Source organism: Tursiops truncatus, chromosome 9, assembly GCF_011762595.2.
Source record: "Tursiops truncatus isolate mTurTru1 chromosome 9, mTurTru1.mat.Y, whole genome shotgun sequence".
Lineage (NCBI taxonomy): Eukaryota > Metazoa > Chordata > Mammalia > Artiodactyla > Delphinidae > Tursiops > Tursiops truncatus.
In genome coordinates this window covers 21,224,968-21,245,231 of record NC_047042.1, presented here as the reverse complement: position 1 = coordinate 21,245,231, position 20,264 = coordinate 21,224,968, and the positions used below count along the sequence as shown (strand labels likewise).

The 20,264-nt window shown below is 36.7% G+C and overlaps 1 protein-coding gene across 1 annotated transcript in view; it reads left to right on the top strand.

Moving 5' to 3' along the window:
- MAGI2 (membrane associated guanylate kinase, WW and PDZ domain containing 2) overlaps nucleotides 1-20,264 on the top strand; it is a 1,339,714-nt gene that overhangs the window by 981,597 nt on the left and 337,853 nt on the right. Inside the window, exon 7 of the mRNA XM_033862934.2 lies at nucleotides 9,719-9,776. Within this exon, the coding sequence (XP_033718825.2) occupies nucleotides 9,719-9,776 (58 nt within the window). The remainder of the gene's footprint in view (nucleotides 1-9,718; nucleotides 9,777-20,264) is intronic.

Below are 20,264 nucleotides of genomic sequence, written 5' to 3'. Positions count from 1 at the left end.
TAGAAAAAATAAAAATATAGATGAAACAACAACCAGAAGGTAAAAAAGAACCACAATAGCAAAAATGAGGAGGAAAAAAAAAAGCCAGAAAAGGCCTTGGCTGTGGGGGGCGTGGCTTAGGCGGGGCAGAGTTTGGGTTGTGGGTGGGGCCTATGCTTAGGACCCACAGGGCCAGAAAAGGCCCTGAGGGGGCAGGGCTTTGGCTCAATGCAGCAGGAGGGGCCCCGGAGTGCCTCTGGCCTTGGAGAGTGCAGGACCAGGTCTGGGACCCCAGCGGGCTCACTGGGGGAAACATTAGGTGCATTACCCAAACATAGGCTCATTATCCCAGAGAGTCCCTCTCTTTTCTTCTTCTCCCCACCTTCCTCCTATGCTACTAGGACCCACGTGTCCAGAGAGGGCCCCAGAAGGCAGTGGACCAGAGCCAGAAGCCCAACAGGCTTCCCAAGGCCGAGTGGGCTGGGGAAACACCTGCAGTGCTTCCCCTGATCCCCTGGTCCTGGAGGGCCCCCCCCATCATCCTCTCCTCCTCTTCTTCCCTCCTCCCTCCTATGCCCCTAGGGCCCCTACAGCTGGTGGGGGCCCCGGAGAACTGAGGAACAGGCATGTGAGCCTAGCACGCTTCCCAGGGCCCAAGTAGGTGGAGGAAATGCCCTCTGCACCTCCCCTGATCCTCCGATCCTTGAGGTCCCTTCGCCATCCGCCTCTCCTCTTCTCCCCCTGCCTCCCTCCTACACCCCAGGACCAACACGGCCCAGAGGGGGCCCCGGAGAATGGAGGACCAGGCCCAGGAGCCCAGCAGGTTTCCCAGGGCCTGATGGGTGGGTTAAACACCCTCCACACCTCCCCAGATCCTCTGAGCCCCCTGAGGGTCCCTCTATGTGAGGGAACTCCTCCCCTCTAAGCCACCCCTCAGGGGTGCCGGTCCTATCTGGCCTCCACTTCTCCTCCCCCCTCACTCCACCCCACATCCTACCAGGTTGCTCAGGGGTTTCTCCCATCTGCTTGGTCATCAAAGTCCCCCACCAGCATCCCTCTTGTGTATTTAAAGTGTGTGTGTGTGTGTGTGTGTGTGTGTGTGTGTGTGTGTGTGTGTGTGTGTGTGTGTGTGTGTGTGTATGTTGATACTGTTGATTGGCTGGATATAAAATCCTTGGTTCACTCTTTCTCTGAGATTCCTTAAAATGCTGCTTCATTATTGTCTAGCTATGTATGTTATTCCAGAGATGTGATATCAACTTGATTTTTTTTTTTTTTTTATTGTAAGGAACTTATTACCTTTTAGTTTTTCCTCTATAATTTAAGTCTAGTGACTAACTGATAGCTATTGTGTTGGATTTGACTGTTCTGGGACAATGTTCCAAGTACTTGGGCAGCCCTTTCAATATAGAAATATATGCAGTTATTTTATTTCTGGAAATTCTTCTGGATTATAGTTTTAAGTATTAGTTCTGTTATTTTTGTCTTTATGTATTCCAATTATACATATACTGGATTATCTTTGCCTGTGTTCTATATGGATGACTTCATTCTGATTGTTTTTTACTATTTGTTGATTTCATTTTGTTCTCTTGCCTATTGCCATGTCTTTCCTCAGTGGTCCTTATTATAATTCCAACTGAATTGATTCTCTCTTGGGCACCTTGTAATTTAGTTTTAATTTCAAAGATTCTTTTTTTTTTAAAAATTTTCTCATTTTAGTCAACTCTTCTTACTATCTTTCTGTTCTTTGTCCATTTCTGAACTTTTAAATTTCTGATTCAAAATGTTGTTTTATATTTATAAATGCTTGTTTGAAAATATCTTGAGATTTCATTACAGTTTTCTCATTTGTGCTTTTGTTTATGCTTGAAGGAGGATAATATTTTTTTATTAGTCATATTGCTTTGACTCTCATTTCTGATTTCTTATAATAACTTTGTATGAATATTATCTACTTTCTATTTATTTTTATGTTTTTCCTAAACCGGCAGTAACAGTTTTGTATAAGCAAAAATAAAAGAGTTTGGTAGATTACTACATTCTTAGTCCATGAGCACCCTCTTCTGTTTATTTTGTGAAGCACTAATTTTTTAGTAGATGATATATTTGTTTTGCAGAGAGAATAGTTTGTATGTCTTATGATTTTTTTTTTGTTTCTTCAGACACAACAGAAGTTGTGATTCTTACCTCATGATTCTTTCCTATCGTAACCAAATTTCCATGGGCCATTTCCTCTTTCAACATCATTTCCCTCTTCTTCTTAAGAAGTGCCTTCCTAGGACTCCATCTCTCATTCTGCTCACTTTCAAACATCTTTTTTTCGGTTCCCCAGTAGCTGTGTTCTGATCAACCATGTCCGTTAGCATTTTCCAATTCAGGACAGGACTTTATCTTTCTGAGGGTGATTTTGTCTGTTCTTCCACACCCTGGGCTCCTTGCTCCCTCTCTTCTTTTCTGCACACTCTCCACCTGAGTTTCTGATCCAGAATGGGCTCTTGAGCTGGTTCTGCTAGATTGGGGTGTTTATGTCTCTACCTACATATACCTTTTCAAGTGCATAGTATTTTCTTTCTCCTAATTATGTTGTAGATGTGGGTTATAGATGGTTTTACTGTTCTCTTAGTGGATATTTATGGTTTTCTGGGTAAGTGGAGAGGTCAAACTTTAAATATCAGCCTTTACATTATAGGAGCCTGGCATGTTTCAATAAAGGATCTTAAGTGGATGATGATGATAAATAGATCAATAGATGGATTAATACAGGCTTACAGAAATTAAGAGGAAACTGGAGATGTATATTTGAAGTCCTAACATATAGTTGTTTCCCAGATCTTTCATTATGGCCAGACCTTTTTCCAAAGCTCTAGGAATTGAAAAACAAAACCAAACAACCAAAAAAAAACCCACCTACTAGATTCATCCCTTTTTCACCTTCTAGTGCAGCTTGCAAACTTAAACCTAATATGACTTTCTGAATCTTTACCAGACAGCATCCTTTTTTTATGTCATGCCTTTCTGACACCACTTCTTGTCACCGTCTCAAATATATTACTCTGTCATCTTTAAGTGAACATTGCAAAAGTTCACATTTATATTTGACAACTTTTTTTCCAGGTAGAAAAGGGCCCCTGAATATTGAGCACACATTTCTTTATATATCACTATCTGTCAGAAAAAGCTTATACATTTTCTACTCAAATTTGGTAAGATACATTAAGGAATAAATTTAGTTGGAATTTGTGCCATTGTATGTTTTATCAACAACAAGCCCGTGAAATTGTGGCTAATACTTTTAAAACCCATTATAATACTGGGGTAATGAAATACTCAGGCTGAATCCATATGGTAACATGAATTAAATGCCAGTGCTGTAAAATACAGATCAGCTAGTTCTCCTTTCCACTGTAAAAAGTAGTAAAACTCCTATACCCAGGCCCATGAATGAAGACTTCTTAGCCTATATTTCCATGATATCAACTGGGTTTGTGCTCTTGCATGTAGACACTCTCTGAGGAAGATGAAAAAGAGAACATACAGGAACAATTTTTATTTTCAATTTTAGGTTCTAAAGTTTGTTGTTTTGTTTGATTGTTTATTTTTGTGACTGAATGGAATAAAATTCTCTGGTAAATAGGAGCAAATTTGAGTCCTGACACACAGGAAAAGGTCTGGAAGTATACACTCTCAACTCTATCTTTATGTAGGGAAATGTGACTGTGATTAACATATCATTCTTTTATGGATTTTGTTAAAAACAAGAATGAATTCAGAATTTACTTTTATAATTATACTCCTTGGGAGCAAAAGTTAAATGACTTTTCCAGGGAAATTTATTTATACTTCCCAATTAATATACTATGTATACAGCAAAAATCTAATAAAAATTGTAGGAAAAGATTTTAATATGGGTAGTAGCTATCATTATATTGCATGTTATTCTACCTAGGGAACTTTTATATGTTTCTTATGTTCTCTTGTGATGTCATCACCTCTAAAGCACCATAGCAAGAAACTCAATTTTTTTAAGAAAGCAAGTCCAGGGCTTCCCTGGTGGTGCAGTGATTGAGAGTCCGCCTGCTGATGCAGGGGACACAAGTTTGTGCCCCGGTCCGGGAGGATCCCACATACCGTGGAGCGACTGGGCCCGTGAGCCATGGCTGCTGAGCCTGCGCGTCCGGCGCCTATGCTCCGCAACGGGAGAGGCCACAACAGTGAGAGGCCCACGTACCTCAAAAAAAAAGAAAGAAAGAAAGTCCAAATAAAATAACATAGGATTGAAGGAAATGGTCCCCCATTCTGGTCCCTGTTCCTGTCTCCAAAATCTTAGTACTTAGTATGCTTTCTAAATTGGTCCACCTTCCTGGCTTTTTAAACTGCCCACCAGGATGGGCCTTCACTCAACTTTTATGAATTAACGTAACCCATGCTATGACCCATACAAGATGCTGCCCCCCAGGAAAGGAACAAAACCGGACTCCAGATTTTGAACTCATATTATTGAATTTGTATCTCTAGGATTCAAGATGCAGTAACACTTAAACATGAACATGGCGTTTACCTAGTTTTTCCAGTGAGCAGAAAGATAGGCAACGGGGGGGGGGGGGGGGGCAAGAAAAAAGGTAATATAGCAAAATTAAAAGTTACTTTCTTGGAAATATCTATTAAAAGTCAACATAATATAAAAGAAGACTAAAAATGCAGAGATCCTACATTCTCATTTTGTTTAAAAATTTAACACTATCCAACTTAATTCAGTGTTATATGTATCTGATTGGATATTAATAAAGTGTGAGTAGAAGTCATCTACTCAATAGTGAGAGTTGGTGAAGTAGCTTTTTTCAGTTTTTTTTCATTTTGAAATTATTTTAGATTTCAGAAAAATTACAAAAATAGTACAAAGCGTTTTCTACATACCTTTCACCTCACTTCCCCTAATAGTAACATCTTTCATAGCACAATTATTGATGTCAGGAAATTAACATTCATGTAGACTAGTAACTAATCTACAAGTCTTATTTGGCTTTTACCAGTTGTCTCACTAATGTCCTTTTTCTGGTCCAGATCCCACCCTGCATTTACTCTTCGTGTCTCCATGGTCTCCTCTACACACTGTGACAATACTTCAGTCTTTCTATTTCATGACCTTGACACTTTTGAAGAGTACTGGCCTGTTATTTTCTAGAATGTTCCTCCACTTGTGTTTGCCAAATGTGGCAAAAAATGGGCACAGCCCCCAGCCATACCTGATTAATATGTGAGTGGGCTCTTGACCTGAGGACAGCCATTACAGTGATCTGCCGGGCTAAGTAACTTGGATCTATTTTGAAGAAAACGAACTGGATTAATGAATTAGGGTGGTTGCTGGGGAGGAGGCTGGGTACAGAATTGGGAAACTCAGAGATCAAAGTAGTGAGATAGTGTATCTTAGGTTCCTTATAGCTTTTCAGTATTTGGGTCCCATTTCCATAAAGAATACTATCCTTGGATTCTACAAGTTGCCCAGCTGTAGCCTGAAAAATGTCTTTTTGAGCTAATAAAGGAGTCCCAGTTTTCTGCAACAAAAATGGACCTAACAAATAAATAAGAATTGGTCAGAGCGAGTAAATAAAAAGAAGAGCATGGTGGCTGTGGCAGAATCCAAGCTGAACTAGATGCCTCTTTAATTTTTGATTCTATTAAAGTTTTACGAAGCTTATATGACTGACTACAAATTAACCTAGACATTTTCACAGACTTTTGCAGAGTGGATCACTATAGGAATATCTAATCACTGAATTTTCCCCATGGTTCCATGGCCTGAAGAAAATCTCAGTTACAGCAGTTCTTCATACAGCATTAACCTTGCTGATCTCAAGTGTTTATTTTTCTCTGTTGCATAGTATAGGTTATGCTTTCATTAGTGTGACCTTAATCATCTGCAGATTTGTCAGGTATTATTGAATACAGTATTCTAAATAACCCAGGACCCAAGAGTTCCAAGCTGCATACTTGGCTTGGCTGGGCAAATAGTACCAAATTGGAAATTCTTTTTTCTTGTTTGTTAGCTTAATTTTAAAAAGAAGCAATTGGTTTTTAAAAACGAATTGAAGTCCAGATAGCTAATTTTTCATAGTGAAAGATGATTCTTAACTGTCTTAAGTTTTTATCATATACACGTATACTCTTCAGTTAATCTTAAGAATTTATTTTATGACTTGGCTTTTCTTTGCCACTCAGGAAGAATGTCGTTAATGGGAATACACACAAACACATGTCCACACATACATGCACATGCATACACACAAACATATATACATACACATACACATTCCTGTATATGTACACACACACACACACACACACACACACACAATTTTAAGCATTGGTTGTAGATTTTATACCTATTCTGTCATATTTACAAATGAAGCAGTGTGTATTCTATTACTTGTTTCTTGTAACATTCAACCATCACTCCTCTGCAGACCTTGTAAATGAAATGAATGACAGCTCTTTGTAACAGGTTAGAGCTACAGTGTATCATTTTGTCTCAAATTGTGAGTCAAGGACCACTTAATAGTTCATCTTAAAGTATAAATATTTATAATATATAATTTTGTTTAGGCATGAATTAAGTTTATTTTGGAAATATGAAATAAGCAAACAAACTATATTAATATCGTATGAAAAGCAAATCAGATTCCCCCTAAATTCTGATGCACACTTCATGATGGCAAATGGGAAAGAATGCCAATGAATTGTTTCCAGAACCTTTGGCACTGTAAATCCACAAAGATAAAGAATCAGTGAACTGTATACTTTGGAGATACATTGCTTAGCATTAGTAATTTACTCAGAAAAAAAAAAAAGCCAAAGATAAGGACTAAGTGAAGGAATAGATTACACTGTAGAAGATAATTTTTTAAAATTTGACCATGAAATGCTTCCATTTGGCAGTGCCATTAGGAAGTAGGACTAGTATTCATAAAACTAACCACGTTAGTCTTTTACTCTGAAAATTATTAAATATTATTATTTTACATATTATTGTATTCATCAGGTGATATTAAACCTATTATATATATGAATCCATGTATTCAGTCATATTAATAATAAATATTCATAATATCAGTTCTTGTTCTCTGTATATTCTTTTACTTAAGCTACTTGTAAAAGGCACTCAGTAGATGTTTGTCAAATGGATTTTTCTTTTTAATAGCCAAATTCTCCAATAGCTTGGGGAATTTGGTAAACATCATCTGGATAGTTATTCTCATTAGTTTAAATTAAGTATTGTTTATGCTGTATTAAGCAGAGTGCCTAAATTGATATCTGAATTGGCTAAGGTCTCTGGAACCAAAGTACAGGGTTTTTAAATCCTGAGTTGTTGTATAGATAAAATGAGTTAGTGCATGGAAAATCCATCAGTACCTGGACCATAGTAAATATTCAGTAATATTCTTATTATCATTTTGACAGAAAAATTTCTTAAGATGCTTCACAATTTGGTATTGTATATTTATTAACATATGACTTAATCCAAAAATTATTAAACCAAGGCATAGCCTAGACTTTATATTTAAAAAAAATAAATAAACTTGAAAAATTTCTTCAGTATTTAGGCTAAGCTCCAATGATAGAAGCCATAAAGGAAAACACTGAGAAATTTACCAATCAAAAATTAAAACAACTGTGTTGAAGAAAATGTTCAACAAAATTAAAATCTAAACAAACTCTTAAAAACATATATGCAACATATGTAACAAAGGACTAATACTCTTAACAAGTAAAAAAAAAAAAAAAACTCTTATGAATGGATTTATAAAAACAAGAAATGTACAAAAGAAAAAACAGTTGCCCAAGGATGAACAAATAAAAAATGTTGAAACTAACTAGAAATCCAAGAAAGGCAAATTAAAACAACTATGAGATACTATTTAAAAAACAATTTTGTTGATTTTTAAAATAATGATATACAGTATTTTATCTACATATCCAGAATTCAAAAGCTCTAAAAACTGCCTTTTATACTCATTTGGCAGCAAAAGTTAACCTGACCTGGACATGCTGGCAGACCAGTGCTAACTGATGTGAAGTGGTCCTTTTTTTGTGCCTCTTAGTGAGAATCACATGGTTTGGGCTGCTTAAATACTCATGGCTTTGATTATAAGGTGCTTTTTCAGACTCTGCTTGAGGTGTTATGGAACAGAATGCATTTGCCTCGTGTTATCCTTCTAAAATCAGAAAAATTGTGAATTTTAGAACGTCTCTGTCCCAAAAAGTTTTGGATGAGGAATTATGGACCTGTATTTAATTTGATGGTACAGAGAAACAAAGTCAATTCATAAACTCCCAGTGAAGTTATAAATTGGTTCTCTTTTGTGAGTGAATGGCAACAACTTGGATATAAATGTAGATATACATTTATCAAAAGCCATAAAAGGGTACATGCCCTTTAATCTGAAATTTTACCTCTAGGAATTTATCATGACTAAATTACTGGGAAAATGATGAAAGATTTAGGCTTTAGTAAGTCCAACACAGATGATATATAACTGGAGAGTCCCAAATGTTCAATAATAGAAGATTGGTGAGATTACACAGGCTCTGGCCACACCCCACACCACTACTGTCCACTTTAAAAGAGATATTTTGCAGTAACACTCATTCACATTGAAGATGCCCTTGATATTTTGTTAGGTAGAAATACTAGGCTGTAAAAATAATATGCACTATATGATCTAATGTCTTTAAAAATTATATACACACACACACAAACACACACACATACACGCTTATCTCTGGATGGCAGGATTGCAGGTGATTCTAATTTTCTTTTATAACTGCTTTTCTATGGTGAAAATGTGTTACTACTTATAAAAATAAAACTTTTAAGTGTCATTTAAACATATTACTTAGAGCGTGTCAATATATCTTACTTAGATTTCAAGTTATGTATGTATTATTAATGTATATGAGGAAACTAGAATATTCTTCATATTTATAGGAGTTAATAATTATAAAGGCTTAGTGTATTTGGAAACAGTATCATAACACAAAACCTGGTTTTCAAATAACATGTTTTTGCTTAAAGTAGCTTTTATTGTATTGTTGATATTTTAACGTGTATTTATTAAAATTTGCTGTGGAGAATTGAAAATATGAACCATATTGTCAAGGAAAGTGTGTTTAGAATTTTAGACTTTATACAAAAATATACCCAAAGAGTTTATTGGCAGTATTCAAATTCTGACCCATGGAGAGAGAAAAGCAAGCTAACCATCTCGAAAAGTGGGGTGTCAATTGAGAATGTATAATGTCTTTGTTTCAGTCATCAGAAACAATTTGCTATTCTCAGAAATATATTTTGAAAATAGGATCTTCATCCTGAAATGCTCCTTTTAACAATACAAATAAATGAGAAAGCTGTACGCTCTTTCAGGAAAGCGATTTGCCTTCTGTATTACCTTGAGTGGTGATAACATGATAACGTGCCATTCTACTGCTTGGCGTGGGATAAACAGCTAGACCCAGCAGTACATCTGCAGAGAAGAGAGTTCTGTGTTTTAAGTGCCAATTTTCAAGTCAGTGCTTCTTATAGTCCCTACAATATGCATTTGAAATTTGGTGCTGACTCTGAATGCTTTATTCCACTTTAGTAGACTATTTCTGCAATCCACGAACAATTAAATTATATTACTTTTTATTAGAAATAGTGTTATCTGTTACTTACTGAAAGAAATAACTCTTTATTTTTCAGAGCTTCCATATGGCTGGGAAAAAATCGATGATCCCATATATGGCACTTATTATGTTGAGTAAGTCTCTAAGTTTGATATTAACTTGTTATTAATGTGTTGTGAAATTGTGTTAGTATTTCATTTATTGAGCTTGTGTGGCTAACAGTCCCTTTATTCCTTTGTCGTCTTACTTTGAAGTACCCACAAAGACTCTAGCAGCACTAGCTAGCTGTCTCTTGCTCTCCAGCTGGCTAATTTGTCATTCCTTTCCTTTGACTCACGATTCTAAAACACCAGTTGGAAAAATGTGTTTTACACTGTCCTCTAAATGAGTGATAATTAAAGACATCAAAGTAAATGCCCTTCATTTTGCAATCAGAATGTTGGGAGCTGACTAGTTGTGTAAAAGAGATACTCTATTAAACCACATTTCAGAGTCAATTAAATGAAGCAGCCATACTTTCCAGTTGAGGGATGAAATAAAATTAAGATTTTTTTTCCTCTCTTTTAGGGCCTCATTTTAAATCAAGGGTATTTTTTTTTGTAGATTGGACTTTTATGTTATCTATTGGAGGTTTCATTACCTTAATGTATGTATCTTAGCATAATATGAGTTATCCCTCTATGCACCCTTTTATTCAGGATGAAGCCCCTGTTAGGGATTCAGTTATATACACATCTTTTTCTTAGGAAAATCAAATAATATTCATAATTTTCAAAAGTTAAATACGTGACTGACTTTTCCAGAACTCTTCTTCTGATAGAGAAATTTTTATTTTTTATCTATTGTGTCATGTTGTTAATGTTATTTGGGTGAATAACAAAACCAGATACCCAAAAAATGCAGAGGATGAAAAACTGAAGATGTTCTCACTCTCCATCAAGATCTAACTCTGTTTTCTCCAATCATATTCTGTTTAGCAATAATAATCTAGATGGTAGAGGATTACAGACTAATGGCATTATTGCTAAATTATTTTTGTAGTAAATTGTTCAAATTGTTATTGAGCTTTTACGAAGCGTCAGGCCCTTCTCTGCACTGGGGAGGTGCTGATGAGGACGACCTGTGTGCTCCCTGCCCTTGGGCATCTCCTTCATGAACACTTGTCTTGAATAGTTTGACCCACCATCTTCATTTGGAAAAGCCCCAATTTTGGCACCACAGTCAGTCATTTCCAGGGAAGGTGAATTCACTTCCTTTGCCAAACGCAATTTTCTAACATAGTATCTAATTCTCTAACATCATGTAGATGCTCGGTAGATGCAAAAATTAAGATATGTACATGGAGGTATCACTAATTGCAAAAATAAAGGGAAATCACTTGTAAATAGTTATAAGGCTCCTATTCCTACTACATTGCTCATCAATTAAAATACACATATATTTTAATAATAATAATGTAGCTGCAGCTCCTGGTTAAATTTATCAACATTAAAGATTTTCAATAAGTGCTACCTTCTCTTAATTTGTTGAATTAGACTGTCCCTTGCCTAAACCTATTACATCTGAAATCCAAGATATTTCCATGTAAGGAAAGAGAATGGAGGTATGTGACATACCAGATCTCATCTTTAATACACTCTCTTGCAGAATTCATTGAACAAGAACCTTCTTCTAAATTGAGATATTGGCAAACTCCATAAAGAGCCAGATAACAAATACTTTAGGGGGCCAAATGGCCTCTGTCACAACTGTTCAGCTCTGCTGTTGTAGCTTGAAAGCAACCGTAGGCGACACTTAAATGAATGGGTGTAGTATGTTCCAGTAAAACTGTATTAACAGAACCAGGCAGCTGGCCAAATTTGTCATGCAGAACATGGTTTGCTGACCCTTTGCCGTATTTGAAATCTTCAGATTCTTCTTCCATGTCCTCAACTGCTTTCCAATGTGAGAAACAGTATTTAAGTCAAACCTTCTTTCTCTGTCTAACTGTCACAGAGGTGAGAGACCCACATGACCGAAAGCAATGCTTCCTACCTTCTTGATCATTGAGGCGTGTGTTCTTCAAGTAAAGATCTGCTGCTGGTAGTTAGCTATTAAATTGGACATTAGCTATAAGCGTAAAAGAAAATGGTCCTCATTATCATTACATTTCACATGGTTTGCTTTGTACTTGTTTTTGCTTAAATTACATTTCTTTCTACGTTTCTTCACTTCATTTTTCATGTATCATCACCATAGTAAGAAAATTATTTGTAATTTAGTCAGTTACATCTTAATATAATTAGATCAGACTAACACATTTAATAGTTTTAGATTTCAGGTGATTGTGAGGTCTTAGATGCAGGTCATAGTGAGTCAAATAGTTTAACTTCCTTCAGACTGCATCCAGTTCTACTATTTGTCATGGCTTTTTCCCCATTACATGATTCCATAAGGTATACCAATAGCAACAGTTAGGGGTGTGTGTGTATCAGACCAATCAAAAAATTGAGACAGATAATCCAAACCTCCAGATAATTTTAAGTAGAACTCTATGCCAATATTTCTTGGAAATGTCTTTTGGAAGAAAATAATTAAAATACCTCAACTTGTGAACATTATATGTTTACATTACATAGTGGGTTCTCTGTAGAGCTATCATTTTTGGTGTTTAATTACATACCCAATTACACAATTAGAGATCTGGTTACAAAATACGAAAAACATTCCACCTTCCTACCAAGTGGCAAAAAAGCCTATGCAGGGACACTGGAAGTCTAACTTAGCAGTCAGTTACTCTTCACACAGACCAACAGCTGGGAGAGGAAGTTGTGGAGTGGGCTGTCTGTCATCAGCAGGGCACGTCAGATTGAAATCAGCCTTGTGCCTCTGACACAGTTGCACACACACTCATCCAGCCTCAGACAAGCAGGTAGGATTTCAGCAGTCAATAGCAGGAAAGTGTCTGTACAACTTGAAACTGGAAAACCTGGATTGAATCATTTTTGACCACTATTTATCGGTGACTTTACTGTGCCATAATTCTGTCCTGGGCAAATGCAATTTTAAGGTTATAGGTTTAATATATTTAAAACTTAGAAGAATTATCATCATAATCATATAAGTATCATGTTATCAAAAGAGTTAACATCTACTGAGGGCTCAGTATGCGCCATGAAGCGGGCTAAGAGCTCAACAGTCTTTAAGCACATTTATAATCCTCTCTATAGTGTAATGAGGCAAACTGTCTTAAGTTGACAGATGGGGAAACTCTGGCTGAGGAAGTTGAGTAACTTACCCAGCATCACACATTATTGAGAGGAATGGGCTCAGGCACTGTGACTGCAGAGCCCAGGCTCCAAACTCTTGCTCGAAACGCATCCCATAAACGTAGTGTTCATAATCCTCACATGATGGTCTGAACAAGCTTCTGGGACTCGTCACTGGAGAAGAATAAGGGGTCCCCAGAGAACATCTCCTCCCTGGCTGCACTCTAGTAGTGTCACGGGAGGGTTCCGACAGTGGGAGCCGTGCTGTGCACAGCCCCATCAGGCTGGCTTCTAACTCACTCATTCTGAGCCACCAGCTCCATTTCCCATGACTTGAGAGTGGCCCTGGACACCACAGCCCCCAAGAGTGAGACTAGCAAGTCCTGAATGAAGAGTCCATACTATGTGGGTCTCAATGTAGGGACGTTGCCCCTCGTTTGGAGCTATAGAAACAGCCACGCAGGTCTGTATTTTAGAGAACAGTGAGCCATACTCAACATCTTTCCTTATTTCATCTGAAGACAGGACAGACAGACCACATTTCTGCTCAATGTAGACGCAGAAAGAGGTTAGCCCTAGTTTTCCTGACACTAAATCCTTGATAGTACAGCACTTAGCAATGTATTACAAAGTCCTGAAGTTGCTAACTAGAAATGTAACTGTCACTGTTCATAAAGAAAGGGAAATTTCTTTAATGAAAAAGTGCAAAATGTAGAGTTGAACAGCTGTGACTTTTGTATAAATGTGTCTTTCTCTCCTCTTTTGTGGAATTATGTCTGCTGGGTTACTTTTGTATAAATGTGTCTTTCTCTCCTCTTTTGTGGAATTATGTCTGCTGGGTTACATTTTGGTTTCAATGGCAGTTATACAATTTGCTTAACTAGCTAGCCCAGAAGACACAATTTCCTGGGACAGCTTTCATGCAAAGCTGCCTTTGCTGGCACAGACGGAGAAGCAAACCATACAACTACCGTGAAAATAATAGTGGAGACTGGCAGATGTGATTTTCATGTAAAGGTTTTACAAGTTTTCATGTGATATCACACATCTGCTACTATGAAATGTTACTTGTGTGCAGTTCCAGAAAGTATGAAAGATACTGTATAATATCTCCAATATAACATTAAATGTGAAAGGAAAATTGCATTCGTTTCATGGTTAATGATGAGTATTTGTCATGATGTAGCAAGTTGGAAAGTGGTTAGAGAGGATTTTAACTCAATTGCATATCTTAAGAATGTTTCTCTCCTTCATGCCTTTGAGTAGTTTTCTAAATATTCTAAGAAAATGCTTACTAACTTCAGAATTTTTGAAAAGTCAGCATAAATGTAAAACATTTCCAATTAGAAATCAACATAAAAGAATACCTTTTAAAATCTTGCTTGTTCTTAGAGAATCTTTTTTCTATATTGAAAGTTAATTTTTCAAACTTTCAACGTTTTCTTCAATCTTCAAAAACTAGCACACTGTTTTGCTGCTTTTAAACAGCTATTTAACAAAGAAATCCTTTCTCCAGCTTAACAGATTTGTGTAATAGAACACTGAAGTGCACTGCTGATGAATTTGCTCAGTGATGTTCTCATCTAAAGTGAGCTCTAAATTTTGTCAGTAGCATTTGGTCATGTCAATTATTATCACTTAGTGGCCGAGAGTATGGGCTGCAGCGTTTCACAGTATGTCAGCCCTGCAGCTTCCTAGCTGTGAGACCTTGAGTAGACAGATTATGGAGAAGGAGGAAGTGGAGGAGGATGAAGACCAGAGAGAAAGGAGAAAGGAGAGAGGGGAGGGGAGAGGAAGAACTTCTATTGTGCACCTACTATGTGCCCAGCAGTATTCTAAGTGCTTTACATATACTAACTCATGTAATCCTCACAAAGCAAAACAAAACAAAAAAAAAAAAAAAAAAAAACAAACAACAACCAAAACTATGAAGTCTGTGTTACTACCCCCATTTTATAGATAAGGAAACTGAGACACAGAATATTTTTACAAGTACTAAATAATGAAGCCAGAATATGAATCTAGGCAGTCTCATCACACAGCTGGTGTTTAGCACTTAACACAGGTATGTAGGAAGTGCTCAACAAATATTAGTTAGTTGTATTTTATCATATGTATCCCAGTGACATAGATAAGGACTCTCCTTCTGGCACTACTTGCTTTTCCAGTTCTTTCACGGTAAAATACACCCCAGCAGTGAACAATTCTAAGGGAAAGTATTTGATCTGTAAGAAACATATAACTTAATCTCAGGGTTAGAGTGTGCCACATTGAATTAAAAAAATAGCATTTATTCTAATTCCATAAGCCCACTGAAAATGATGAAGCAAGGACCGCAGAGTGTGGTGTTTCCATGGCTTCCAGAGGGGTTGAGGTTTCAGGGTAATTCCCAAAGAAGATATTTTTGTTGTAATTATCTCTGGTACATGCCATCTTATACAGCTGGAGAGTTGTGATGATAATAATAACGATAGTGATGTTTAAGGCACTATTTTAACTTTCAACTACTTTCACGTCCATTGTCCCAGATGATGATCACAGCGTTTACAAATGAGAGAACCAAATCTCTGAGGAGTTAAGTGAGTTCTCAATGGGCATATGGCTAGTAAGGTTGCAGCTGTCTGATGCACGTAGAGCTAAGAAAGACCTTTTAGTAGAGTAGCTATGTTTTTACACTATTATAAGCTGTTTAATTTATAAAGTATTTCTCATATTTGTTAAACAAGTATAAATCGGTTAATGAAAGGAATAAGGACATTGAAATAAATGTGGAGTATTCTATTTCTAACCAAACTACAATTGGTTCTTTTTGGCTAAGTCATTACACTTACCTTTCTACCTCCTCCTGGCTGACCGAGGCCAAGGTCATAGTATGTGGCATCCCTCCTTTCAGCCTGGAGAAGACAAGCGATCAAGCTTCATTGTGAGGGATCTCCTAGCTCAACATACATGCTCTTTACACTATGGTAGCATTTCTGATCGCTTGTAATTGGTAGTTCTTATTTACCCACTCTGTACTACCTGCTTGTATTATATAAAGTTCAACTGGCTATTGATCTACTTTCTTAATACTGCAGTTCAACCACAGATCAGTAGAAAAGCTTATGGCTTCCTTTTACGCTTTATGCCAGGGTCCCTCAAATATTTTTAAATTATGAGTCTTTCAAATCAAAATGAAGTCTCATGTCCAATCTCCCTTCTCACCACTACCATCCAGTCAAGATCTGGATACATGCCCCTCGTCAAGCCCTTACATGAGATTAGAGATCATTTTTCATGCTGTAAGATATTTCCCCATTGCTGATTCATTTTAATATGATCAACATTTATCTTGTATACCAGTTACCTTGTCTTCCCCTGAAGGTTTTTTCAACTAAAGGTAAGAAAACTTGACTCTGTAATTGAATACAGTTTTGTTAGCAACTGCTTATTCATAAACTACCTTATTTAGCAGATTTTCTGTTTCCAAATAAAAACTGTTTTAGTCACCCAGAAGTTTAAATAGGTTTAATTGCAAGTGGACTTTTACAAATAACGATAATTTATTCACTTTGACATCAGACTTCCATGTGTTTTTTTTTTTATTTTTACAATTCTAATAAATCATTTTTTGTCTTGAAGTCAATAATAAAAGACAAAAGAATTATTACTCCAGCATCATCTTTCCTTTGAGAATGTGTTTGTGAAGAAAGATGAATGCAATGTAAACACTAATGTTTTTTTTTTTTTGGTTTGTTTGTCTTTAAACCTTTTTATCAATCTAGCAAATTAAATTGGGCTCTTGTTTAGGCACTTCTGGAGAGGTTAAGCACAGGCAAACAGCACAGATTCACAACGGGTAGCACAGAGCAGGGGAACTTGGTGGTAGAGGCAGCAATGTCCCTGAGCCCTCATCATCACAAGGAGAGATGGCAGGAATGGTCAGAACTGGAAACACCATTTTGTATACTCCCAAGGAAGGACCATGCTCCCTCCTTCTACTCCATCTTTTTTATAGGACCATGAGAGCTCGAGACTGGCCATATGAAGGCAGAGAGGTCAGACTGCACTTAGACAATGTTGTTCAAGGGACTTTCAGACAGCCTGTTGAGAGGGGTATAAACAGGTGAATGTGGGGAGTGTCATTTCTGCACCGAGAGGTCCTAGGATGCTGTCAGAAGTGCTGTCCCTCCTGCTGGAAGAGGGGACCACCTATTTCTATTCCGTGTAGCTCATTGCTTGGCAACGCAGAGAAAGCTGCCACCGTCTTTCACTGGAGAATTCTGTTTGGCTCTTGCCAAGGCAATGTTATAATAAGAAGTAGATCACTGTCATCATTCTGTAATTTGTGAAATGGCTTTTTCGGTTATTAATTTCTCTGTGGATTAAACATGCTAGGTTTCTTGTGAATGAACTGCAAATTGTCCCATGCTGTCACTCTGTATCACCACATACTTTGGCGTCATATCTTAGACTGAGACTAAGTTCTGAAGTGAACACATGAAGTGAAAAGTTGGTTAGAGTCAAAATTATCCTAAAAATCCCTCAGGATCATGTCGTGTGGAGACTAGCATGCTCAAACAAAATGTCTGGGTTTTCCTTTAGTGCTGGAAATGGATTCTTTCTGGAATTAAAGGGTTTGGCTGGCATTTATGTCTTTCCGATCTTTAATATATACAGAACTAGAATCACATTCGGCTCAGAGAGATGCTATCAGAAGGATGGAGAAATTTAGTCAAACAGAGGAAGCAGTAGAGTGATGTCATTCTTTGGCACATTATTATGAATAAAACAGAAGATTGTCACCTTTAAGAGGTAAAATGTAATGCCCTCCTGCCCCACGTGAGAACTATAATTTCATCTTTTTCAATATGCAAATAATGTTTTTCAAAATTGTTTTTGTGTCACAGACCATAATATTAGTAATAGTTTCTCCTTTTTTGTATTCATGGTTTTGAATTTACAAAATTCAAAATTACGCTTAACCTCGCTGGCTTTTATCTGTTAAATGAGTGGTTTGGATTAGGTGATTGCTAAGGTCTCTTCTAGTTCAAGGAATATCCACTGCACCTTGTGTTAACAAGGGTAAATTTGGCCATTTTCCTGTGTTATTCTTTTTTTTTTTTTTTTTTTTTTGGTTTTTCATCTGTTCTCTTTTTTTTTTAATTTTTGAATTTTATTTTATTTATTTTTTTATACAGCAGGTACTTATTAGTCATCAATTTTATACACATCAGTGTATACATGTCAATCCCAATCGCCCAATTCATCACACCACCACCACCACCCCCTGTGGCTTTCCCCCTTGGTGTCCATACGTTTGTTCTCTACATCTGTGTCTCAATTTCTGCCCTGCAAACCAGTTCATCTGTACCATTTTTCTACGTTCCACGTATATACGTTAATATACAATATTTGTTTTTCTCTTTCTGACTTACATCACTCTGTATGACAGTCTCTAGATCCATCCATGTTTCAACAAGTGACCTAATTTTGTTCCTTTTTGTCACTAATATTCCATTGTATATATGTACCACATCTTCTTTATCCATTTATCAGTTTATGAGCATTTAGGTTGCTTCCATGACCTAACTATTGTAAATAGTGCTGCAATGAACATTGGGGTGCATGTGTCTTTTTGAATTATGGTTTTCTCTGGATATATGCCCAGTAGTGAGATTGCTGGATCATATGGTAATTCTACTTTAAGTTTTTTAAGGAACCTCCATACTGTTCTCCATAGTGGCTGTATCAATTTACATTCTGATCAACAGTGCAAGAGGGTTCCCTTTTCTCCACACCCTCCCCAGCATTTGTTGTTTGTAGATTTTCTGATGATGCCCATTCTAACTGGTGTGAGGTGATACCTCATTGTAGGTTTGAATTGCATTTCTCTAATAATTAGTGATGTTGAGCAGCTTTTCATGTGCTTCTTGGCCATCTATATGTCTTCTTTGGAGAAATGTCTATTTACGTCTTCTGCCCATTTTTGGATTGGGTTGTTTGTTTCCTTAATATTGAGCTGCATGAGCTGTTTATATATTTTGGAGATTAATCCTTTGTCCGTTGATTTGTTTGCAAACATTTTCTCCCATTCTGAGGGTTGTCTTTTTGTCTTGTTTATGATTTCCTTTGCTGTGCAAAAGCTTTTAAGTTTCATTAGGTCCTATTTGTTTATTTTTGTTTTTATTTCCATTACTCTAGAAGGTGGATCAAAAAAGATCTTGCTGTGATTTATGTCAAAGAGTGTTCTTCCTATGTTTTCCTCTAAGAATTTTATAATGTCTGGTCTTACATTGAGGTCTCGAATACATTTTGAGTTTATTTTTGTGTATGATGTTAAGGAGTGTTCTAATATCATTCTTTTACATGTAGCTCTCCAGTTTTCCCAGCACCACTTGTTGAAGAGACTGTCTTTTCTCCATTGTATATCCTTGCCTTCTTTGTCATAAATTAGTTGACCATAGGTGTGTGGGTTTACCTCTGGGCTTTCTATCTTGTTCCATTGATCTATTTTTCTGTTTTTGTGCCAGTACCATATTGTCTTGATTACTGTAGCTTTGTAGTATAGTCTGAAGCCAGGGAGTCTGATTCCTCCAGCTCAGTTTTTTTCCCTCAAGACTGCTTTGGCTATTAGGGGTCTTTTTTGTCTCCATACAAATTTTAAGATTTTTTATTCTAGTTCCATAAAAAATGTCATTGGTAATTTGATAGGGATTGCATTGAATCTGTAGATTGCTTTGGATAGTATAGTCATTTTCACAATATTGATTGTTCCAATCCAAGAACATGGTATATCTCTCCATCTGTTCGTATCATTTTTAATTTCTTTCATCAGTGTCGTATAGTTTTCTGCATACAGGTCTTTTGTCTCCCTAGGTGGGTTTATTCCTAGATATTTTATTCTTTTTGTTGCCATGGTAAATGGGAGTGTTTCCTTAATTTCTCTTTCAGATTTTTCATCATTAGTGTATAGGAATGCAAGAGATTTCTGTGCATAAGTTTGTATCCTGCAACTTTACCAAATTCATTGATTACCTTTAGTAGTTTTCTGATGGCATCTTTAGGATTCTCTATGTATCGTATCATGTCATCTGCAAACAGTGACAGTTTTATTTCTTCTTTTCCAATTTGTATTCCTTTTATTTATTTTTCTTCTCTGATTGCCGTGGCTAGGACTTCCAAAACTATGTAGAATAATAGTGGTGAGAGTGGACGTCCTTGTCTTGTTCCTGATCTTAGAGGAAATGCTTTCAGTTTTTCCCCATTGAGAATGACGTTTGCTGTGGGTTTGTTGTATATGGCCTTTATTATGTTGAGGTAGGTTCCCTCTATGCCCACTTTCTGGAGAGTTTTTTATCCTAAATGGCTGCTGAATTTTGTCAAAAGCTTTTT